Here is a 25,902-nt window from a genome sequence, read left to right as displayed (position 1 = left end):
TGAGTGAAGGAGGCAGCTTTCTCCTCTCCATCATGTGTCTCTCCAAAGAATTCTACTTGACCCTCCCTTTGACTTCTTTGGAGACAGTTTTATGTATATCACAACTCTGTCATTGTCATGAGCTATCAAATGAGAGAAACACTCTAAGTAATGCAATAACAATGTCAGCCCAAAAGTGACTAAGAAAATAAAACTGAGTGCCGGAGAATCATCCTGACCAACTTTCCCACTAAGAGATGAAAAATTTGCCCTTCTTATTCTTATATTAGGGGGCAGCTGAGTGGCTCAGTGGATTGAGAGCCAGGCCTAGAGACTGGAGATCCTAGGTTCAAGTCCAGCCTCAGACACTTCCAGCTGTGTGACCTTGGGCAAGTCACTTGACCCCTACTGCCCACCCTTACCACTCCTGGGTCAAGAACGGTCCCTAGCCCGGATGAAAAAAGGAGGAGGGTTGGGCATGGGGCTAGCAACCCCACCCTGTAAAAACTACATCTGCTAATGAAACTGCAAACTAAAGTAGGGGCAGCTGGGCTAGCTCAGTGGATTGAGAGCCAGGCCTAGAGACGAAAGTTCCTAGGTTCAAGTCCGGCCTCAGACACTTCCCAGCTGGGTGACCCTGAGCGACTGTGTGTCCCATTGCCTACTGGTTGTGGCCCTATGCTCCTAGAATGGAGTCCCAGGATAAAAAAAATTCTTATATTATATTACATTTGCTCTCAGAAGCAGTTGGTTGACTGGTTTGCTTTTTCTTTGCTATGAAGGAGATCTCACTGGGGAGAGAAGGGGGCTCAGACATATTTGGAAGTGAATGTGATGTAAAGCCAAATAAGATTCCACAATAAAAATGAGGAAATTAGTCATATTACTATGGACTTAGAAATGACTTTTCTTTGAAAGCACACACACTAAGTGGAGCAAAGAGACATTTCCTAGACAGCAGGGAGTGAGAACACGAGTGGGAATGCCAGGAGGAGCCTTAGTGAGTTGAGGGGAGATGGAAAGTACAAGTGAGAAAGGTTCCAAGAGCCCCTGAGAGGCCTCTTGCATGGCAGGTCTGCCCAGAAAAGGAAAGTTTCATAGAAATGGAGACACCCATTATTTTGTTCCAGTAAAAGAGGGATGATGTTGGTGCATCTTCATTCCAGATGGGTCAGTGGTGAGAGATATGGCTGTGTGGGAAAGGAGAAAAGCATCATCAGCTGGAGGCTGAGAACAACCAGGGGACTCCAGGAAGGCAGGGATCAGGATTTGGATAAAATGTGTGTAGACACAAATGACCTTCCTTTGTGGGGAGCAGAGGAGATTTGTGTGGCTGCTGAGGTCATGGAAGACAGGGACAGAGACCCAGGGTGGGGCTCTGGAATTGGTGACAACTGCTGAGAACGCCTAGAACCATCCATCACAGACCCAGTCATGGGACTGTCTATGTGACACTGTGAGGAGGGTAAAGAGAAGAATGAATGGAGGGCTTGTGATACAGCAGCAAATGCTGGATGACTTCTCTAGAAGGAGCCCGAAGAAGTCATTGGATAAATGGGTGATTGGCTGTCACGTTGGTTTCTTTATGGTTTAAAGATTCCTTTGTAGAGGATATTCACTGGGATCCAGAAGGAGGCTGCTTTCCCTACCTTAGATCAAAGTTCTGATCTCCAAGGAGGGTCACTAAAACCTGCCTTTTGAGCAGAAACCTCTCCCTCCTCCAACTCCTGCCCTCCAGCCCCAAACTCCCCCCTCCACACCCTCTTGTTTTGCATGGCTCCTGCTGAGGAAATGAGGGCAGTTGAGGAGGCAGCTATAAAGGGGCAGCTGGGAGGGAGCTGCTGGGGAGCCAGAGCTCAGGCACAGGGAGATGATGGGGTCTCAGGCTCAGCTCTTCTGCCTCCTGCTTCTCTGGATCCCAGGTGAGGGAGGAAGATCAGAGTCTGCCCTGAGATATTGTTATAGGAGTCCTGTGAAGCCCTGCTTGTCTCTTGTCCCTCTGGGGAGAATTGGTTTATGGGTGATTGTGAGGGATGGAGGGACCATCTGAGCCCTCCTGCGTCATGAGGCAGTCTGAGTTGGCATCTGAGGATTTACCTCCCCACATTATATCAGTGATTCTTCCTGGTACTTTGGAGACATGAATGCTTGTAACTTTCTATTTGTCCTTCTGCTTGCAGATGCCAGAGGAGCCATTGAGCTGACCCAGTCTCCATCCTCCCTGTCTGTGTCTCCAGGAGAGACTGTCAGCCTGTCCTGCAGGGCCAGTCAGAGTGTTAGTAATTACTTAAACTGGTACCAACAGCCCCCAGGCCAGGCTCCCAGGCTCCTCATTTACAAGGCTTCCACCCTGCAGCCTGGGGTTCCTGCCCGCTTCAGTGGCAGTGGCTCTGGGACAGATTTCTCTCTGACCATCCGTGGTGTGGAACCCGAGGACATGGCACACTATTACTGTCAGCAGAGTAATAACTGGCCTCTCACAGTGCTTTAGCTCTGAACAAAAACCTGACCAGGCAGCTGCTGAGGGAGCCCCCACTGTCCCAGGGGCTTCTCCTTCCCCCACAGCTGGGACAGGAGCAGCTTGTCTGGGCTGCCTCTCAGGGAGCTTTTTGGGTCTCACAGGAGGATGCTGGGATGGGGCTGGGGCTGAGTTTGGTCTCTTCCCCAGCAACAATCATGGAGTGACACAATTTTAGCAGTTAAATGTCACCCCAAAGTTGGGTTTGTCTTACTCACACCTGACCATACCTCCCCTTTCAAAATCCTCATCAACTGTTCTTAGAGCTTCGACATGAAGCCCTGCAGGGTTGGGGAAGAGCTACTTAGGGGTTCAGGTGAGCCCGTGGTTAGAGCCAGAGAGGGAGTCAAGTAGAGCTGACTTCAGATCCAGCCTCAAACCCTTCCTAGCTTTGTTAGTAGTCAAGTCACTTAACCTTTATCTCAATTTTCTCATCTGAAGAATGGGGATCGTAATAGCACCCACCTCCTAAGGTGGTTTTGTGCATTAAGTGACTCTCTGTATATATGAAGCCTGTTTGACGTAGGGCATGTTCAAAGTAATGGAAGTTCTCTGTCTCTATTTACACAGATCTGTGCTTTACATTAAACTCTTATACTTAAAGAGAAAACTTCCAGACCTACTCTGAAACACAGAAATGTTCTTTACATAAAAGCATAAATCCTTATTTGATACAGCCTTGTTTAAAAATAAATCTATGAGGAATCCTCCTCATAAATTTTCTTCACTATCCTCATTTTCTTTACTTCTTCTAAAAATTCCTTCTGTTTGCTTTGGTGCATTGAAAAAATATCACAATGGCCCTCTTTTTTATATCACTGTTACTAAACTCACTTAGCCCTATTCTCTTCCATTTGCCACCAAGTAAAATTGAGAGAAAGAAAGGGTGTGGGGAAATGAAAAATATAGTCAAACAAAATGAATCCGCTCAGTGGCTCAGTGGAACTATTTTTGTGCAAGTATTTTCTATCCCCCTTTTTATGATCTCTTTGGGATATAGACACAGGAGTGGTGTTATAGGATAAAAGGGTATGCACAATTTGGTAGACCTTTGGGCCCTCCAGAATGGTTGGATCAGTTCATAACTCCACCAACAATGCACTAGTGCCCTAATTTTACACATCCTCTCCAACATTGATCAGTTTCCTTTATTGTCTTGTTGGCCAATCTGATAAACGTGAGGTGGTACCTTACTATTATTTTAATTTGCATTTATTTAATCAAGAGTGATTTGAATATTTTTATGTTATTATTGATAGCTTTGATTACTTCATCTGAAAATTACTCCTTTATATCCTTTGACCATTTGTTAATTGGTGATTGTCAGGTATTAAGATAGTATTTCTTAAAAGCACTTAGAGTACATAGAACACAAAGAAAAGCGATTCTCCACCTGATGTCACTGCACCATCCATATATGGAAACATAGGTTATAATAATTGGAGAAATTTTGAATGCCGTGGATCAGTTCACTTGCCTTCACAGGAAACTCTCCAGTGATGTCCGCACAGATGATGAGGTTGGTGCACTCATTGTCAGAGCTATTTCAGTTTTTAAGAGGTTCCAAAAGAAAATGTGGAAGAGAAGAGCTATATAGGCTGCCTACCAAACTCAAAGTCTATAAAGTCATTGTTCTGACTTCATTGCTGTATGCCTCTGAAGCCTCAACTCTATATGGGTGCCATGTCAGGAAAGGGAATTCCTTCCATTTGAGTTGTCTGAAGAAGATTCTAAAGATCACCTGGTCACATAAGGTACTAGGCACTGAGGTTCTTTCTCAAGCTACAATGCCCAGCTTTAAATTGGAATGCAGAAAGCATAATTCTGATGGACTGGCCATATTCTTTGAATACAAAACATAATTTTACCTAAATAATTCCATTATAGAAAACTCACCCAAGGCAAGAACTCAGATAGCAGTCAGAAGAAATAACACAAGAATACTCTTAAAGTCTCTCAAGAACTTTGGTATCTACTGATAGGCTACTGATTTTTTTAAAAGTCTTAATAGATACTTTAAGAAGTCATAAATGAAAAATCGCCATGCATATTAGAACCAGAAGTCAAAGTGAAGGTAGAGACAATCCACAAGGCATTTTCCTCCTGAAAACAAAAATGGGAATTCCGAAAAATATCATAGACATAATCCAAAGATCCTTCCTTGAAGAAAAATTGCTGGAAGCCTCAAGAAAGGATCAGTTGAAGTGTCAAAGATGTACATTAGGGGCTATATGAGACTCAGAAGTTTCTGGGCAGAAGAAGAGTATCACATAGAATACAATAAACCAAGAGGGCTGAATTTCACTCATGAAATGGATAAAGAGAAGCAGAATAGATGAACACACATGAGGCTGTTTCAGGAATAGATCAAAGTCAAAATGAAAACAAGGAGGCAGAGGGACAGGGATGGTTAAGATCAGGAACATAGACACTGAGGAGTCCATAGCTGCAAGCAAAACTTTCTAATCGCCAGGAAATTAAAGGAGATGAGGAGAGAAAAGCATTGAGGGGAATTTTAGTCTCTTTTAGGGTACCTCAGATTGACAAAAGAATTGTAGAATGGCTTGAAATATTGTAATAAATGAAAATGAGCAAAACTCCAGACCTCTGAAGTCATTCCACACCAATAAAAAACCAAATGCTTTGAGGGGACAGAAAGGCTAATTTAACAGCAGGACAGAGCTCAAGAGGTAAGCCAAAAAAAAGCCTGAATTCTTGAACTGTTAGGTTTGAGGAAAAGGAAGAAGGAAGATCCCAGGACCCTTTCCCCACACGCTGTGCTGAATCTCCAGCAGTTTCTAGAATCTCTGGGCAGCCAGCAGAGCTAGTCTGGAGGGAGTGCCTTACTGGCACAGCTGTGCTGGGCTCAGGGCACTGAATACAAATGGCAGGGAGGCGGCTGGAGGAGAAACGCAGAGAGGACAGCCTACTCACAGGCAAAAAAGCTCCATATTGTACACACCTCCCCACCTCCTTTTCCTCAAGGTTTTGGTTTCAGGGCAAATCCTGCCCTGCAGGTCAACTTCACCCTGGCTTAAGTTTATCAATGGAGCAGATAAGAAGTCTTCAGAGGGCAGGGAAGCTCCAACACCCCTCCCCCATAGACTGAGATAAAAGTAGCTTTAAACTTCTGTTGCCAGCTGGGGAAGATCTTACCTCAGAGCTCATTCAACCATCAGTTTAACCTAATTAATCAGTAAAGCAGAGGAAAAGCCCCTTTAGGAGAGAAGAGCCCAAATGCACAGATCCAGCAAATAATCAGAGGAACAAGATTACTGCCCATTACAGGGAGGAAAAAAGGAAAAATATGATCAAACAACAGAAAAAGAAAAAAGAAATTACAATCAACAACTTCTATTCACATAATGAATAAAGAGCAAATGAAACAGAGGACAAAGGACACCAAGCGAAAACACAGAAACTCCAGTGAATTGGACACAGGCTTTGGAAGAACTCAAAATACAATTCAAAAAACACTTAAGAGACAGTCCATATACTCTATATTATTTCTACTTTGTTTATTTTGTTTTGAAAATTTTATGTCTTTCCTTTTTATATTACTTTCAAAACTTTTCCAAGTCTGTCTCCAACTTATAGAAGTATAATAAATAAATTAAAAAATAAAAAGTGGGGTGGGGGTTGAGAATTCAGTTAAACCAACCAATAAATTAGGACAATATCATATAAGTTGTTGTGGGGGGCAGAGGAAGAGTCCAATTTCTCAGTTCCTCTCCCAGGGCACATTTGTGTATCTCAGGGATGAAGCACACTCTGTTTTGTTTGCAAAGTTTATATCTTCATTTACATCATTGAGTTCTGATATGTCTTGTCTTCCTGGTGGTTCTTAGAGAAGTCATTGGAGAGGTACGTGGCAGGGAAGAACAATTGGAAACAAGGAATTAGGAAGAAGTTGTAGAATAAAGTGTATCATCCAAAGTGACAGCTCCAAACTTATGGCAGGTGGCAAGAGAATGTGACAGTGGCATGTGCTCTGCTGTGTCCTAGAGCTGTCCAGAATAGTGAGGAAGGGCTCCATCACTTTGGGCGGAGCCTTTGCAGTGAGCTTAAAGAAGGGCATGACAAAAGGGGTATCCTGGGATGGAGAGGCAGGACTGAGTTATCATCCAGATCCCAGGAAGGGCCAGACTCCAGGGAGGGTTTAACAAAGACTGTGAGCCTTACTTGGTTTTCTGCATTAGTAAAACCACAAATAAACTGTCAAACAGAACGAATCCTCAGAGGAGCCATACCCCGAGATGCATGTCTTTGTAGTTGTGTCCATCACTTCTCTCTCAAGACGTGGGGAACACGCTTCTTCATAGGTCCATCCGTGTTTGTGTTTTGACCTGCTTAGATCGTCACTGCAATAATGCTGTCATTTCTGGATGCCTAACATTTAACTGGACTTCTTAGATAGACATGTGTTGAGAAAGAACAAGGCAGCCAGGATAGAGCAAGGACCAGAGGCCAAGAGAAAGGAAGGCTGAAGGAAACAAGGAGGCTTCACTGGAAGAAGGACCAACAGAGCAAAATGGGATAAACTGCCCTCCAGCATTCAAAGGGCTGTCACAAGGAAGAGGGGCACAACTTGTTCTTACTGGTACCAAACTACAGAAATATGTCCAAGGTGAGGAAGGGACAGAGAGGCAAACTTCACACTTAAAGCAAGAAGAGCCTCCCTGACCATGAGAATGGGGTAAAGTGTAGTCAGTGTTCCAGGAATGGAGGTCAGAATAACAATAATTATTATGTTTAAATTTTTTAAACCCTTAACTTCTGTGTATTGGCTCCTAGGTGGAAGAGTGGTAAGGGTGGGCAATGGGGGTCAAGTGACTTGCCCAGGGTCACACAGCTGGGAAGTGTCTGAGGCCAGATTTGAACCCAGGACCTCCGGTCTCTAGGCCTGGCTCTCAATCCACTGAGCTACCCAGCTGCCCCCCAGAATAATTATATAGACAGCTCACATGTCTGCAGTGCTCAGTAAGCGCCAGGCTGGCTGCTCAGCACTTTATAACTTGGATCTCCCTTTAGACTCACAGCAACCCTAGGAGGAAGGTGCTGCTATGAGGCAGCTTTGTGAGATGAGAAAACTGAAAAGAAGGTTGAGTGAGTTTCCCAGCATATCTGAGCTAGGAAGTGTCTGAGGCTGTTTGGGATCTCATGTCTACTTGTGTCCATGCCTGGCTCTAACCACTGCACCACCTGCCTGCCTGGGTAGCTCTGCCCCTGCACTGCAGGTCTTTATGCAAAGGGTCCAAGAACACTTGTTGAGGATTTGGAAAGGGGAGTCTTGGTCAGGTATGAGTGAGACAAACCCATCTTTGGAGTGACATCTAATTACTTAAGTGATGTCACTCCATGATTGTTGGGTGGGGAAGAGACCAAGCTCAGCATCCATCCCTATCTCAACATCCTCCTGTGAGACCAAAAACTTCCCTGGGAGGCAGCCCAGACAAGCTGCTCCTGTCCCAGCTGTGGGGGAAGGAAAAGCCCCTGGGACAGTGGGGGCTCCCTCAGCAGCTGCCTGGCCAGGTTTTTGTTCAGAGCTAAAGCACTGTGGGAGGATAGTTATAGCTCTGCTGACAGTAATAGTGTGCCATGTCCTCGGGTTCCACACCACGGATGGTCAGAGAGAAATCTGTCCCAGAGCCACTGCCACTGAAGCGGGCAGGGACACCAGAGTTCGGGGCGGAAGCATAGTAAATGATGAGCCTGGGAGCCTGGCCTGGGGGCTGTTGGTACCAGTGTAAGCTGTTACCAACGGTCTTACTGGCCCTGCAGGACAGGGTGACCGTCTCTCCTGGAGACACAGACAGGGAGGATGGAGACTGGGTCAGCTCAATGGCCCCTCTGGCATCTGCAGTCAGAAAGACAAATAAAAGTTACAAATATTCATGTCTCCAAAGTTCCAGGAAGAATCACTGATATAATGTGGGGAGGTAAATCCTCAGGTGCCAGCCCAGACTGCCTCCTGACCCAGGAGGGGACAGACAGTCCCTCCATCCCTCACAATCACCCACAACCCAATTCTCCCCAGAGGGACAAGAGACAAGATTCACAGGAATCCTATAACAATTTCTCAGGGCAGTCCCTGATCTTCCTCCCTCACCTGGGATCCAGAGAAGCAGGAAGCAGAAGAGCTGAGCCTGAGACCCCATCATCTCCCTGTGCCTGAGCTCTGGCTCCCCAGCAGCTCCCTCCCAGCTGCCCCTTTATAGCTGCCCTCCTCAGCTGGCCCCATTTCTTCAGCAGGAGCCATGCAAAACAAGAGGATGTGGGGTCAATTTTTTAGACCAAGTAAAAGAGTGGGAGGAGTTTTCTGCTCAAAGGGCAGGTTTCAGTGACCCTGACCCTTTTTGAAATCAGATTTTTTTAAATCATTTTTATAAAAAGAAGCTTTCTTCTGGACCCCTGAGATGGAATATCCCAGGATAGTCAGAACCTTCCCTTTCCCAATCAACCTCACAGCCCTCTAGAATAGAACCTCTGAACTAAGAAGACATCAACCTGTCATTCAATCACTCATTCATCCAATCGCTTCTTTGGCCCTTTCTGGAGAGTTCATCCAGCATTTGCTTGGGTACCTCCAGCCTACCACACATGCTTCTCTTTCCCCTCGACACTGAGTTTCTTAGACAGTGAGATATTCGTCCAGTCACTAGAGAATGGTGTGGAGTTTTTGAATTTATTGAAACATAAAGAATATTCTCAAGGGGGAGATATTTAATAATATTGAAATTTTGTCTATTCTACTCTCTCTTTTGAAAGGAAAGTATAAGAAGTCGAGCTTTCAATGCCTTTGGTGACTCCGCTTATTCCTCTGAGTCTTGTGTAAAAAGATCATTCCTTATTCTCCAAAGAGACCCTGATACACTCAGGAAAATCTCTCATGGATCCATATTATTTATCTATCCAAGTGATGTAAGAACCCAGTAAATAAAACCCACTTTCTGTGTGAGACAATTACAAGTTCCCTTGCAAACATCCAGGTTCCCAAGAGTCAGCATCTGAGACATGAATGGAAGCAAAATTGACACTTCAGACTCCAGAGGGAGCTGATGGGGCAGTGAAAAGAGTATTGGGTGAGGTGCCAACAAGACCTGAAATTAATTCTAACCTTAAAAACTAGCTTTATGTCTCTGGACAACTCATCTAACCCCAACTACCTACCCCTTCCCAGTCGTTTGCCTCAGAATCTTAACTGGTATAAATTTTAAGACAGAATGTAAGGACTTTGTAAAAAGTTAATTGATTCATTTATTCATCAAAAGGGAACTTTAAGGAGTCAAATTTTGGGTGGTCCTCTATACTCTAAGTAAAATTGATTTTTCTTCCTGGTTGATTCTTTGCAGATATTTTGGGAACTTTAAAGTATGAAATTTAGTGCAAAGGAAAAAGCCACATAAGCCTTTCCAAAGGATCAGAAAAGATCCCCCCCCCAAAAACCCCAACAAAAAATCAAAACAAAAACCAAGGGATCTCAAACAATTCACAATCCAGAACATGATATATGGAAAAGGAAAATTTCCTCATATGGAGGAATGTAATGTTGTCCATTAGTCAGCAGACCTTCTTCCAGAGGCCCCTCTACAGACTCAGAGGTTTGTGGTCCTGACCTTTGTTTTTTGCCTTTTCTTTTTTCTAAATTAGCATATTTACCAGTGTTTTTAATATCTGCAGATCACAGTGCTGTAGAGTATGGTTTGGGCTTACCCAAAGACCATGCCCATTGGCCCTCTTACCACAAAAGAGCATTTCCATTGGCCTTCCTCCACTTCCTTTTTTGTTGTTGTTTATTTTTTAAGACCCTTACCTTCCATCTTAGAATCAATACTATGTATTCGTTCCAGGGCAGAAGAGTGGTAAGGGCTAGACAACAGGGTGAAATGACTTGCCCAGGGTCACACAGCTAGGAAGTGTCTGAGGCCTGATCCGAACCTAGGATCTCCCATGTCTCAGTCTGACTGTCTATACACTGAGCCACCCAGCTGCCCCTGGTTTTTCCCCTTCAGAAAGGAAAAAAAAGCTTCTTCAAGAATGCCAGCACATTGGACCACTCTCTATGTTAGCCTATACCAAAGCAGTAGTTTGTTCAAAAAAGTAGCTTTCCTAGGTTGATTTACTTGAACTTATTAAAGTACACCTCCTTATTTACTTATCTGCTCACTGTTTCACTTTGATCCCATTCGTTTCTGTTCTTCTTTAGCAGAGAAAAGAGGAGCCAGAGAACTGATGGCTATTTCTGCCTTTCTGTTGGATGTTACCTTGATGCAGACCTCTGGGCAGTAGCACTCTCTTTTCTCTGATATTCTGTTTCCCATGGATGGATAAAATAAACAGTGACCAGCTCTTCCTTTTTCTTTCCCTATGATAAACCTCAACCCAGTGTGAGCTTTAGTGCCTTGACACTAACTAGACTATCAGGGTACTTTTTTATATTAATCTCTGCTACCTGTCCTTGCTCCTGTGTGCATGCACACATACACACACACACATACACACACAATGGGTTTCTCTGGGGTCCTGTTCAAGGATGGGGGCAGTAGAACACGAAAGGGTTAAAAGAATGACACTTGATGCCAGCAGGCTTCTAACAGTCTTTATTCCATCAAGCTTTTCCTCCAACAGGCTTCAGGCTTCTGCTGAACAGAAATAGTCCCTCTATTTTTTCTTACTGTAGGAACCAAGCTAGCTCATTAATGGAATCAAACAGTCAACAAGATCTAATTTTGACTAGAGCTTGGCCTCTGGAGCCAGGGAGGGAATTTCTTCCTACCCTCCATATCTTTATCAAGGTTATGTTGTTCTCTTTTCTGCAACTGGGTCCTCTTTATGACCCCTTACAAGAATGTCAAGAGAAGAGGGGAAATTTGGGGGGGATTTAACCCTTTGGTCCCCCATACCTCCCCCTTATTTGTTTTATAAACAAGAATGTCAAAAAGGGAGAGGGGGATGTGTCAGGAGAATTTAACTCCTGAGGTCTCTGCTTCTCTCCATTTAGATTTTGAAAAGTGGAACAGAACAGAGACACAAATATAGAGAAAGATGCTCATTACAACTAGGAGTACACATGTGAAAAAGTTGTGCATTGCTCCAAAAATCCATCCCTGTACCTGGTGAAGGTAGCAATGCAGGAGGCTGACAAATCCTGATGAATACTTTTACAACTAACAATGTTCTATAAATCACCCAAACTCAGTGATACATTGGTCAATCTCCGTAAATGAGCTTGAATTTTAGCAACATTTACTTTAGTAGCATTATATTGAACAGTTAATAAGCAAAATAAATAGAACTATAATCACATTGCAGCTTCTGAGATAAGTATAAGATCTGCACCTCCAAAGTCACCTCCAATATATTATCTCTAAAAGCAAATATAACTGTATAAAAATCATGATTAATTCTATCCTGTAACTGAAAAGCCATGATTACATTATGTGCTAATACTTAAAGATAAGTGACTTGATATACTTAATATTTCATGAGATTGATGAAAATAAAAAGTGTTACACAAATGATTACATATCTATTCCAATAACAATTAATAACATTGATGGACAATAACAATTAATAACATTGATGAAACTTTAGCTGGATATTCTTTTATCTTCCTCTCTGTCTCCATCTTCATGGATTGTGTGTGATTCTCTGGTCTGTGTGGTCTAAATTGCTTGCAGAAATCTCTGAGTAAGTCCTCCTATTAGGAAAAAAATCTTTGCAAAGCTAAACTATTATGAAATAAATTCTTCTGCATCAGGAAATATAAAAATTTCTGAGGTCCTAAGCTAAAACCTCAAATTTAGATTATGTTTCATTTGTGGCATCTATACTTGTGGCATTTTAATTGTAGACCAATCAGAATCTCAGTAGTCTAAAGTCCGCCACCCTACCTACCCTTTTTAAAAATTTAAATGGAGAAGAAATACAGGGGAAAAGATCTTCCTTTGAAATATACAGACTGATTGTTTAAACACATGCACAGTTTAAATATCAAATACCAATAAAAGCAAAGCACAATAGGTATGGTTCCTTTTTTCTTAAAGAAGAAAAATTCTACGTATTATCAATAATATTCCAATTCCAGTCCTTTTCATAATTTGAAAACAAGCTGCTTGTATGCTCACATAATCTAGCAATTTCTAAAATATTTACCTCATATGAATGTCAGCTTATCTTACTAACTTGGCTGCATAGCAGCTTTATTTATATTCATGTCACAATGGTGGTGAAAAAATGATCCTTAAAGAAATTCTTCTTTCGTGGTCTCAGTCTGAAAACTTCACCGAAAAAATCCATTTTGTGTTTTCCGGAGTACTGTTCTTTTAAATGCTATTGTGAGAAGTGAAGCATTTTGCTGTGCCCTGACTCCCTGCTTCCTTCCTTGCTGCTTGATTCATTATGAAATGAAAACGTAGAAAGTTCATATTTCTAGACTGTAATAAAATTTAACTTGATTGAGAAAATCCTTTCCTTTACTCTGACTGTGAATTGTGACTTTATACTCAGACTGGTGGCTAGACAGTACGGAATCCTCTAATTGGATCTTTTTTCCAGCCATGCTGGTGTTTATTTCTGGGCCAATCCTTATATTTGCAGCCCTTTGTTTTCTGTTCCTCTTTGGGCCACAGACCTCCCTGTTAACTTGGAAATATAACGTAGAAACTATTTGATAGTCAGAAAAGCCACTCTTTAATCAGGATAGGGATAGGTCCAATATTCAGCTGCTACACAGAGCTCAGCATCAAAGAACCACATAAAGCCAAGGGCTCTGGGACTCCAGGAATCGTATCCCTGGGAGAAGGCACCATGCTAGATGCCAGCTCCGAAGAGGGACAGAGCTTGGGGGGTCTTTTATACCCTCTGGAACACTCAGTGTAGCAAGCCTGAATAGACAAGCAGGCTGCAGTCTGTAGTCAACCTCAGGGGATCAGGGAAAAGGTCATACAAAGAGTTGGGCTTCCTGAGAGAACTTATAATAAGAGAAGCTTCTAAAACAAATAAAGGCCCTCAATATTTTTACTATGTCCAGATCCCACCCACACTAGGGTTCCCCAAACAGTTTTAAAGTCTATAGTTCAAACCAAAACAAGTGTGTCTAGGAAAGGGGATTTCTCAAAGGGCTGGGTTAAAATTGAGGTGCCCGCATTTCATGTTGACACCCCTCAATGCAGGGTAGTCCCTTCCTCACCAGCAAAACCGGAAATTAGCCAGATTTTTCCTCCAATCCACTGTACTATTTTTTGTATGCACATAACTGGAGGAATCTTGAGTTACCTGCGACACAGAGTTACCACAACTCTCTGGGCTCTAAATCTTACTGATTTCTTTGTGCTCCACAGTTGGGCACCAAGTATAACAGGCTTGTCTGGGGTCCTATTCAAGGACGGGGTCAGTAGGACACGAAAGGGTTAAAAGAATGACATTTGGCTCCAGCAGGCTTCTAACAGTCTTTATTCCATCAAGCTTCTCTTCCAATAGGCTTCAGGCTTCTGCTCAAGCTTCTGCTGAGCCAGAAATTGTCCCTCTATTATTTTTTACTGTAGGAACCAAGCTAGCTCATTACTGGAATCAAAAAGTCAACAAGAATAATCTTGACTAGAACCTGGCATCTGGAGCCAGGGAGGGAATTTCTTTTTACCCTCCATACCTTTATTCAAGGTTACCCTGTACTCTTTTCTGCAACTGGATCCTCTTTTTGACCCCTTACAAGAATGTCAGGAGAAGAGGGGAAGAGTTGGGGGGGTTAATCCCTTGGTCTCCGGCAAATATATTTACGCCTGTGGAGAGCTGATGAATTTTGGGTGGATCTACCTCCCCATCGCTTTCTGAAGTATGAAAATCAGAGCATACAATGAATGTGCATAGCCATATCTGTACCCCACTCTGTATCCACTCTTTTCCTTTCTTCTGATCTCTTACATCTCCTCCTGTTCTCTCTCTCTCACTTTACCTCTCTGCTACCCATGTCACTTGTCCGTTATTGTTTCCTACTGAGATCTTTCCAGAAGTCACCAACCTCAATCCAGACTGAGGGATGAAGATGGGACCATGAGAGACCCAATGACACATCTCCCTGTTTCAGCAGGAAGCAGTTTTGAGGAGCACAAACTTCATCCACAATCTCCACCATGGACTCATGGCCTGTCTCTAAAATTTTACCCCACAACTCATGTGTCCCATTTTTTTCTTTCTATATAAATCAAAAGATGGGAATGGTAGAACCTGGGACAAATTCCCCCTCATTCCTTTTCCTCCAGCACCTACCCAAGCCTGGGACAGAAACTTCCACAATAGCAACATCTGCCAGAACTCCAAAACCTTGTTCATATGGCATGGCTGACCAACAGCCTGGGAAATAAAAGCCCCCATTACCAAAGCCAACCCCATCAGGGTCATTCAATGAACTGGACCCAAGTAACCCAAATTTGACCAATAGAGGCAATACAAGTTACCTCATGCCAGATAGCCACCCTGAAAGAGATTGCCCCCTTATGTACCCAGGGGGAGACCCCCAGCCATCCACAAGTTTCAGGCTCCCCCTCTTTCTCCCTCCCCCTCCTACCCCCATTTCACTGCCACTTCTATGGCCATCAGCTTCCCATTCCACTTTGCTCCTTCTGTTCCTATAATAAAGCTCTTCTCCATTATTTCACTCTCTGTCTCATCTGTCTTGGGTTGGACCCCCATCAGCCAGGACTGAATGAAGTGTGACTTGTTCTGCCTGGTAGCGATCCATAGAAACGTGGCCAATGAGTGAAACCTGTAAGAGCAGACTCCCTGACAATGAGAACAGTGTAAAAGTGTAACTGATGGCTCATGAATGGATGTAATAACAATAATAATAATAATAATAACAATAATAATAATAATAATAATAATAATAATAATAATAATAATAATAATAGTAGTAGTAGTAAAGACAGCTCACATTTCCATAGTACTCAGTAAGCCCCAGGCTGGCTGCTAAGCACTTTATAACTCAGATCTCACTTTATCCTCACAACAATCCTAAGAGGAAGGTGCTGCTATGATGCAACTTTTTGAGAAGAGAAAATTGAGATTAAGATTGAGTGATTTTCCCAGCATATCTGAGTTAGGAAGTATCTGAGGCTGGCTGGGATCTCATATCTACTTGTCTCCATGTCTGGCTCTAACCATTGCACCACCTATCTGCCTGGGTAGCTCTGCCCCTGCATAGCAGATCTTTGTGCAAAAAAACCCAAAAAACAAAAAACAAAATACTTGTTGAGGATTTGGAAAGGGGATTCTTGGTCAGGTGTGAGTGAGACAAACCCACCTTTGGGATGACATCCAATTATTTAGGTGGTGTCACTCCATGACTGTTCGGTGAGGGAGAGACCAAGCTCAGCACCCATCATAGTCCCAGCATCCTCCTGTGAGACCAGAAACCTCCCTCAGAGGCAGCCCAGACAAGCCGCCCCTGTCCCAGCTGTGGGGGAAGGAGAAGCCCCTGGGACAGTGGGGGCTCCCTCAGCAGCTGCCTGGCCAGGTTTTTGTTCAGAGATGGAGCACTGTGTGAGAGGCCAACTATTCCACTGCTGACAGTAATAGTGTGCCATGTCCTCGGGTTCCACACCACGGATGGTCAGAGAGAAATCTGTCCCAGAGCCACTGCCACTGAAGCGGGCAGGAACCCCAGACTGCAGGCTGGAAGCCCAGTAAATGAGGAGCCTGGGAGCCTGGCCTGGGCGCTGTTGGTACCAGTTTAAGTAATTGCTAACACTCTGACTGGCCCTGCAGGGCAGGGTGACCGTCTCTCCTGGAGACACAGACAGGGAGGATGGAGACTGGGTCAGCTCAATGGCCCCTCTGGCATCTGCAGGCAGAAAGACAAATAAAAGTTACAAATATTCATGTTTCCAAAGTACCAGGAAGAATCACTGATATAAAGTGGGGAGGTAAATCCTCAGATGCCAACCCAGACTGCCTCCTGACCCAGGAGGGCACAGACAGTCCCTCCATCCCTCACTGTCACCCACAACCCAATTCTCCCCAGAGGGACAAGACAAGTAGGGCTTCACAGGACTCCTATAACAATTGCTCAGGGCAGACTCTGATCTTCCTCCCTCACCTGGGATCCAGAGAAGCAGGAGGCAGAAGAGCTGAGCCTGAGACCCCATCATGTGCCTGAGCTCTGGCTCCCCAGCAGCTCCCTCCCAGCTGCCCCTTTATAGCTGCCCTCCTGAGCTGCCCTCATTTCCTCAGCAGGAGCCATGCAAAACAAGAGGGTGAGGAGGGAGGAGTTTGTGGCTGGGTGGCAGGAGTGGGAGCAGAGAGAGGTTCCTGCTTAAAGGGCAGGTTTCATGGATGTTACCCTCTTTGTTCTAAATTAGAAAAAGCAGCCTCCTTGTGGAACCCAGTGATGGAATATCCCAGAATAGTTAGAACCTTCCCTTTCCTTATGAACCTTGCAATCATCTAGAATAGAACCTCAGAAGCAAGAAGATATCAGTCTGCATTCAATCACTCAATCATCCAGTGGCTTCTTTGGGTTGCTTCTAGAAAATTCATCCAGTATTTGCTGCTGTATCACAGGCCCTCCATTCATGCTTCTCTTTATCCTCCTCACAAGGTCACATAGATAGTGCTATGATTGTCCAATGACTGGACAGGTATACAAAGGTATTAAATACAGTGCAACAGAAAGGAAACTCTCAGGAGGAAGATAAATTATATTTAAATTTTCTCTATTTCTCCTTTGAAAGGAAAATATAAAAATTATAAAAGGAAAGGAACATATTTGAAAAATATGAACTTTGGGTGCCATGTGTGATTCTCCACTTTCTTCTCTCAATCATGAATAAAAGAGCTATCACTGATGCTCCAAATAGATTTTGAGACAATCAAAAAATTTCACTTTGATCTAGATTATTTAGTTTCTCAAAGTGATGTAGGACCTCATCATATGATGCCTCATTACTATTGGAGAGTCGATCACAAGTTCCCCTTACAAATACTTCAGCCCAAGACTCATCAGAGACAGAATCTGAGAAATTACTGGAAATAAATTGCACACCTCAGACTCTGGAGGCAGCTGATGGGGCAACAGAAAGACTGCTGGATCTGGAATCAAGAAGTTCTATGTGACCCTGGACAAGTCACTTAACCCCTATTTGTCTCAATTTTGTTAAGTATAAAATGGGAAATATAATAGCACTATGCCTCAGTTGCTGTGAGGATTGAAATAAGTATATTATCTGACTGCTAGTTGTTGATGATGTGAGATACCAAGGTTCAGGCTCAGTGTACATAACCAACTTTCAGGCAGGTTAAAAAACAAGTTCAAGGGCTTATTGTTAATAAAGTCACTTGGAGGGAGGATTAGGGATAGGATGCCCTAATCTAAAGCTTCTAGATATTCCAAACCCTTACTATGGGTTTCACAAGAGGCTTTCTTCAGATCTTCTTTGCTAAACTCACTACACTCATCTATCCATGAAAACCCAGTATCTATCTGACTATCTAACCCGAGTTAGATAGTTACTGGTTTGAGCAGATTAATAGTCACTCAGGGTAGTCAGGCTGATCCCTTTATCTTAGGGATCAAACCCTCTTTAGGCTGGGCACAAGATGGCTTCAGGCCTATCTCACTGACAGTTGATGGCTGGCCTTAGAGATTTCCTATTTGGCAGTTGGGAACACTTTCGTTGGATATGGGAACTCAGGAACACAGATGGATGAAAGGATGAAGGCTGGGTCTCAACACAATCACAGGTAACTGAAGGCTTGGCTTCAGGGGGAAAAGGATCAAACCTTCTCCTCAGCTTGTAGAGGTACTAAGCAGGAGGAAGTTCACAGCTTTAGGCTTATCCTATAACAGGAAGTCCAAAAAGCCCCCAGCAGCTCTCTGTGTCCTTTCTTATAGTGTCCCCTCATTCTTAGAACACAGCCTCTGGTTCCAGGGCATGTGGTCAAATTCAGCTTCTGCAATCTGTGCAACTTGCTTACCTGTTTGCATCTCTCTTTTCCTTATAAGATTCCACCCTTTTGTGCAGACCAAAATTCATTTTGTAAAAATGTTTTGGTGTCTGTGCACCAATGGACTTCATTCCCCTTTATCTTATTCCTTACTATATTCTTACCCCAAAATAAAAAATAGCCTACATTCATTTATCTTATTCTATTCTTAACTACCTTAGTCTAAGGAACCAGGGGAAGGAAAGGAAAGGAAAGGAAAGGAAAGGAAAGGAAAGGAAAGGAAAGGAAAGGAAAGGAAAGGAAAGGAAAGGAAAGGGATTTACAACAAACTGTTACAAAGATCAAAACAAAGTGCAAACATTTGCAAAACAAAACAAACAAGAAAATCTCTGAATACAAATGCCAATTGCAAAATATTAAATAATGCAATAAAATTCTAAAAATTCTAAATGCAAATGCAAAACTTTTTTAATAACAGTTTAAAAAACTTTGATGCTCAGCTAATACACAAACATCTAAAATTTTATAGCAATGTATAAAAATGGAAAAATACAAAAATTATACTAAAACACAATAAAGCATAAACCTTTACAAAAAACACAATCAATCCAAATAAAAGTAAACTTATGCAAAATGCATTAAAAAATCTAAGCTGAACAATTCGAAACAAACTTTTGTTACTCTAAATGCTATTGCTATTACAAAAAACTAAACTGTCTCCATAGAAGTTTAAACTGAGTATCCTGTCTTAAGAATCTAAGTTTTTGAACAATTTAACTATACACAGTTATTTACATAATCTACACATACAGCTACATATATGTATACCAATATATCTTACATATGTATATATGTACAGATTTGTAAAAATTATTTCCATTTTAGCAACAATAGACATTCCACATATACATATATATCTTACACCATATACAGAATATACAAGATCATATATACACATATATACTATAAGGGTGAAAAAGGGTTTTTTTGGGTTCAATATATTAAAAGATGGTTGCCAGAGGATTGAACAATTATCAATCCTAATATATATCCTAATCCTAATCCTAATCTCGATATATATACACCTGTACATTTCCTGGTATTATGTAAACAGAATATCTCAAATCAAATCTTCTATTCAGTTAAGACCTTATGGAACTAATGTGTATATCTAATCTAATCTACTATCTTTACTATCCTATTCTAACCAATATCTAATTCCTAAACAAATCTAATAGTATCCATTTATCTACATGGATACTCTTTCTTAACAAAGATCCTATAATAGATAGTGAAACATGTAACCTAATTATGTACATGTTGGATGCTCATGTTGAACTCTTCTGCTCCTTTTCTCATTTTGCTTGCCCATTCTCCTCTGGCTTCACAGTTCTTGGTAACAATATGTAGTGCTGAATGCAACTAATTTGTATTGTGTTGTGTTTAATGACACATTGATCTCACAATGTTGTGTCTATATTCACCTGTTCTTCTTCTTTGCAGAAATCCTTGTACTGTCTTTCTTTGTCAGCATCAGGTCTGCTTTGCAATCATCCTATGGTTTGCTTTCATTCTTTTCCAATCTGTTCTGCTTGAATTCTCCTCTTCTACTGGAATTGTCACTTCCTCATGAACTTTCTGCTTGAAGACTAAATTTGCCTGATGAAATCTTTCAGCTCTCCTCTGTGTAGCTGTTTTTCATCTCTCCTTCTTCTCCTATATATATATTTCTTCTTCTCTATTTTCTCTATCTTTTCCGTAAGCTAATTTGATAGGCAAGCAATGAATCCACAAGTCTTTTTCTAAGATTTTTACTGCTGTAGGTGAAATTAGTATTACAGTATAAGGTCCAACCCAACTTTCTTGTGTGGCAGATGTTTTTGCAAAGGTCTTTATATAGAATGAATCTCCTGGCTTAATACTATGTAATGAATAGTCCTGTGGACCTACTGAACTAATGGTCCCATGTCATGAAACTCTCTTATTCTTTCCTGCAAAGGACTGATGTAGGATGTGACCTGCATGTTTCCTCATAGCATTGATACATAAGCAATCTTACAAGTCGTAGCTTGCAATTGTGGATGGCCATGCAACATCTCTTAAGGTGAAATATGTAAATCTGCATGAGGCCTAACACATAGATAGAATAATGCAAAAGGAAGAATTTCTGGTCATTTAAAATGAATCTTTGTACAAAGGTTTGCCACCATAGCTTTTTTTTTATCTCCTGGTTCAACCTGTCTACTTGTCCAGAGCTCTGTGGATTGTAAGGCACTTGGAATTTTGCTATTATTCCTAGATTTCTAGATAAACCTGGTGAAGTAGCTTACTTCAAAAAGTGATTCCAGACACCTAGAAGTTCAAATTAGTGGAACCAATATTTATTTATTATTCTATTGATTAATAATATGTACCTAACTGGTAACAAGGTAAAGTTACAGGCAGTTTTTATAGGATTACATACGTGAGAGAGGTAAAAAAGGTAAAATGAGCTCACACAAAGCTAAGAAGGATATATGACTTTAAAGTTCACAATAAGTGAAATGTGGCCTTAATGACTAGGGCAATCAAGCTTTATCGAACACAAGTCAGAAGTACCATAAACCGGGAATGATAGGACATTCCTTTATATATATTATCCTATACCTGATTTATCCCTTCCTTGAGGAGCCATTCTCTGGTTCTGCCAACAATCTGTTGTTATAGCCTGAGAAAGTACATTCCTTAAGCCTGCTTTCTATAAGGGAAAGTATACTTCATTGATTATTACCTTTACCAATGGATCAGGGACTTCATTTTAATCTATTTCACTGGTTCAATATTTGATTTGTAAAGTGCTATCCCCTGTCTGAGTCTATGCTGACTGGGGTCCCATATCTAGGAATAATCTCACTTAATAACACTTTCACTACAAACCCAGCTGTGTTTGCTGCAGATGGAAATGCTTCTGGCCACCTTGTTAATATATCCACCAATACTAAGCAATACTTATATTTTCCTGCCTTAGGCATGCTTATGTAATCTATCTTTAAATTTTCAAATGGGCAGGATGCTAAAGGTCAAATGCAATGATATTTATTAAAAGCCTTTAGAGCACATACTAGACAATATGCAAATGTTTACTGCTTTCCATTCATCTTATAGACAGGAACATCACTCATCAAAAAGCAGCAATATGAGAAGATTGGAAAACAGTATAGCAAAAATTAGTTTTAGATCAGTACTTCATACTCTATAGCAAGATAAGTTCAAAATGGGTATATAACATAAACATAAAGAATGATATCATCAGTAAATTAGGTGAACAAGGAATGCTATACCTGTCAGATCTATGGGGAAGGAAAGAATTTAAGATCAAGAGACAGAAAACATTACAATACATAAACTGAATAATTTTGATTTTGTTAAATTAAAGAGATTTTGTACAAACAAAACCAATGTGACCAAAATTAGAAAAGATGAAATAAACTGGGAAAAAATTCATAACAAGATTCTCTTACAAAAGTCAAATTTCTCAAGTATACAAAAAACTAAGTAAAATTTATAGGAAATCAAATCATTTCTCCAACTGACAAATGGTCAAGGGATATGAAAAGGTCATTTTCAGATGAAGAAATAAAAACTATGGTAATCATATGAAAAAAAAATGTTCTAAATCCCTCCTGATTAGAGAAATGCAAAGCAAAACAACTCTAAGGTACCACCTTACATCTAGCACATTGGCCAATATGACAGTAAAAGAAAATAGTAAATGTTGGAGGAGGTGTGGCAAAATTGAGACACAAATACATTGCTGGCAGAGTTGTGAGTTGATTCAAACATTCTGGAAGGCAATCTGAAACTATGCCCAAGGGCTTAAAAAGAATGCATGTCATTTGATCCAGCAAAACCACTACTGGGTTTGTATCCCAAAGAGATAAAAAATGGGAAATTTTCTCTTTGTATAAAAATAGATATAGCTATGCTACTCTTGGTGGCAAAAAATTGGAGAATGAGGGAGGAATAGTATATGATTCTGATGGATTGTGGTATATGATGCTGATGGAATAGTATTGTGCAGTAAGGAATGATGAACTATTTGATTTCTATATGAACTGGAAGGATCTCCATGAACTGATGCAGAATGAAATGAGCAAAACCAAGAGAATATTGTACACAGAAAGTGAAACATTATGGATCAATCCAATGTCATGGGCTTTGCTACTAGAAGCAATGCAATAATCCAGGACAATCCTGAGGGATTTATGAGAAAGAAATCTATCCACGTCCAGAAAAAGAACTGTGGAAGTAGAAATGCAAAAGAAAAACATATGATTTACCACTTATATGTATAGGTATATGATTTGGGTTTTTGGTTTTAAAAGATTACTCTATTACAAAAGTGAATAATAGGGAAATGGGTTTTGAGTGATAATACATGTATAATCCAGTGGAATTGCTTGTCAACTCTGGGAGGGGGAGGGAAGAGGAGAGGGAGACAACAAGAATCATGTAACCATGGAAAAAATTTAAAAATAAAATAAAAGCAATAAAGTAAAAAAATTTAAAAAGTAGCTGTAACTCCTCCCTCAACCCTGGAAATTTACAGTGTCAGAAACTTTGCCTCTTGACTTGTTAGGCTCTAGCAGGACCTGTATTAGACCTGGTGGCAGTGGCCTGCTCTGATGTCCCTCTATGGGGTCAGTGGTTCTACCTCTTTTCAGCAGTTGTCACCAATTACTGTGCCCCATCATGAGTCCCTGTCCCTGCCTTCCCCGGCTCCAGCAGACAGACAGATCTCCTCTGCTCTCAACAAAGGAAAGTCATTTGTATCTACAAACATTTTATCCACCATCCTTGACTCCTGCCTTGCTGGAGTCCTCTGTTTTGTTCTCAGCTTCCAGCTGATGATGCCTTTCTACTTTTCCACACAGCCATATCTCTAGCCACTGACCCATCTGGGATGAAGTTATACCAACATCACTCCCCCTTTACTGGGTCATAATAATGGGGTGTCTCTATTCCTGTGAAACTTCCCTTTTCTGGGCAAACCTGCCATGCAAGAGGCCTCTCAGATGCTCTTGGAACCTTTCTCACTTGTACTTTCAATCTCCCCTCAGCTCACTAAGCCTTGTCCTGGCATTCTCACTTGTGTTCTTTCTCCTTACTGTCTAGGAAGTGTCTCTTTGCTACACTTAGTGTGTCTGCTTTCAAAGAAAAATCATGTCTAAGTCTATGGTAATGGGACTAATTTCATCATTTTCACCACTGAGGGGCATAAGGGAGGAGGATTGATAAATGTTATGATGATAATAACAGATAGTTTGGAGAAGCAGATAAATGTTTCAGGGCCAAATAGCGCTTTAAGTTAAGAGCCAGAGATTGACAGTCTACAGTGAGGAAAGGAGGGGGCTAAACACTCCTGGCTCTCAAACCCTTCCCCCTCTAACTGCTTCTGCTTCAGTTGGTAATGAAAACAGCAATAGGATTCTTCTGGTAAGTTTCTCTTATGGCTGAAACCCCAATAATGTTCCTTTCTTAAATTTATATTCCTCTCAGGTCAGTTAGAGGAGATATATAGAAATTATTTATCTAACTGTTGAGGACAGAAGAGATCTTAAACTGGCAGCCAACAGGATTCAATCAAGAAGTTCAGACTGAATTGTAAGTATCTTCCAAATGATTATCAGGCACAGATTTGAAGATAAAAGGTTATATTAGGAATTAACAAGGAAAATTATATAAATCCAGGAAGGGTTTAGGATAAATGAAAGGTGACCCTAAACTGTTAAATTGATGCCCCCTTCCCCCTCCTCCCTGGAGGGAATGAAGCACTTAACTAAAACTGGTTCTCTTGCTATAGATAAATATCTTACTCTCTAATTACTAAATAATGATATAATTATATTAATGAAGAATAGAAATGACAAATAGGCTAACTCTATGAGTAGAAACTACTGGCTTAAGCTACAATGGTTTCTCAGGAGAAACCCCAAGTCAGGAGAAACAAGCAGAGTATCTGCTCACATCCAAACCCACAAATTAACTGTCCTCAACCCTTCTCAACTGCCCCTCACCCAAAGTTCTCCAGGGGGGTCCCCTGGAATTCTGGGTGAGGCTCTCCCTGTACCTTTGTCATCTGCAAAGAGTGATAGTTTAGTTTCCTCATTGCCTATTTTGATCCCTTCTATTTCTTTTTCTTCTACAATTGCTATAGTTAGAGTTTCTAGTACAATATTAGATAATAGAGTTTATAATGGGTGTTATTGCTTCCATCCTCATCTTTCTGGGAAGGTTTCTATGTTGTCTCCATTGCATATTATACTTGTTGAGGGTTTTAAATTAAATTAAATTTAAATTAAATTAAATTAAATTTAAATTAAAATACTGTTTATTATTTTGAAAAGGATCCATCCTTCTATTCCTATACTTTCTAATGTTTTTTAATAGGAATGATTGTTGGATTTTGTCAAAGGTTTTCTCTGCATCTTTTGATATAATCATGTGATTTTTGTTGGTTTGGTTATTGATATGGTAAACTATGTGAATGTTTTTCCTAATATTAAATCATCTTTGCATTCCCGGTATAAATCCCACCTGGTCATAGTGAATAATCCTTGTGATAATTTGCTGTAATCTTTTTGCTAGTATTTTATTTGAGATTTTTGCATCTATGTTCATTAAGGAGATTCATGTATAGTTTTCTTTCTCTGCTTTTGATCTGCCTGGCTTCGGAATCAGTACCATAGTTATGTCCTAAAAACAATTTGGTAAGACTCCTTCTTTGCTTATTTTGTCAAATAGTTTGTAATTGGGATTATTTTTTCTTTAGATGTTTGATAGAATTCACTTGTGAATCCATCTGGCCCTGGGGATTTTTTCTTGATGGCTTGTTCAATTTTTTTTCTGAGATGGGATTACTTAAATATTCTGTCTCCTCTTTTGTTAATCTAGGCAATTTATATTTTTGTAAATATTCATCAATTTTGCCTCAGTTTTGTCATATTTATTGTCATATACTTGGACAAAATACCTCTTACCAATTACCTTAATTTCTTCTTCATTAGTGATGAGATCACCCTTTTCATCTTTGATACTTTCAATTTGATTCTCTTCTTTCTTTTTTTTATTAGATTAACCAGTACTTTATATATTGTATTTATTTTTTCCAAGTACAAGCTCTTAGTCTTTTTTATTAGTGCAACATTTTTTCTTTTATTTTCAATTTTTATTAATTTCTCCTTTAATTTTTGGGATATCCAATTTAGTTTTTATCTGGGAATTTTTAATTTGTTCTCTTTATAGCTTTTTTTTTTACCCTTAACTTCTGTCTATTGGTTCATAGGTGAAAGATTGGTAAGGGTGGGCAATGGGGGTCAAGTGACTTGCCCAGGGTCACACAGCTGGGAAGTGTCTGAGGCCGGATTTGAACCTAGGACCTTCCGTCTCTAGGCCTGGCTCTCAATCCACTGAGCTACCCAGCT

The 25,902-nt window shown here is 40.9% G+C and overlaps 1 protein-coding gene across 1 annotated transcript in view; it reads left to right on the top strand.

Annotated features, from left to right (window-relative positions):
- Positions 1 to 1,852: 1,852 nt before the first annotated feature.
- Positions 1,853 to 25,902, top strand: part of LOC123236692 (immunoglobulin kappa light chain-like) — a 330,984-nt gene continuing 306,934 nt past the window's right edge. Inside the window, exons 1-2 of the mRNA XM_044663076.1 lie at positions 1,853 to 1,901; positions 2,160 to 2,441. Coding sequence (XP_044519011.1) covers positions 1,853 to 1,901; positions 2,160 to 2,441 — 331 coding nt within the window. The remainder of the gene's footprint in view (positions 1,902 to 2,159; positions 2,442 to 25,902) is intronic.

This window comes from Gracilinanus agilis, chromosome 2, assembly GCF_016433145.1.
Source record: "Gracilinanus agilis isolate LMUSP501 chromosome 2, AgileGrace, whole genome shotgun sequence".
Taxonomy (NCBI): domain Eukaryota; kingdom Metazoa; phylum Chordata; class Mammalia; order Didelphimorphia; family Didelphidae; genus Gracilinanus; species Gracilinanus agilis.
The sequence above is the reverse complement of the archived record's forward strand: the minus strand, read 5'-3'. Positions and strand labels throughout refer to the sequence as shown.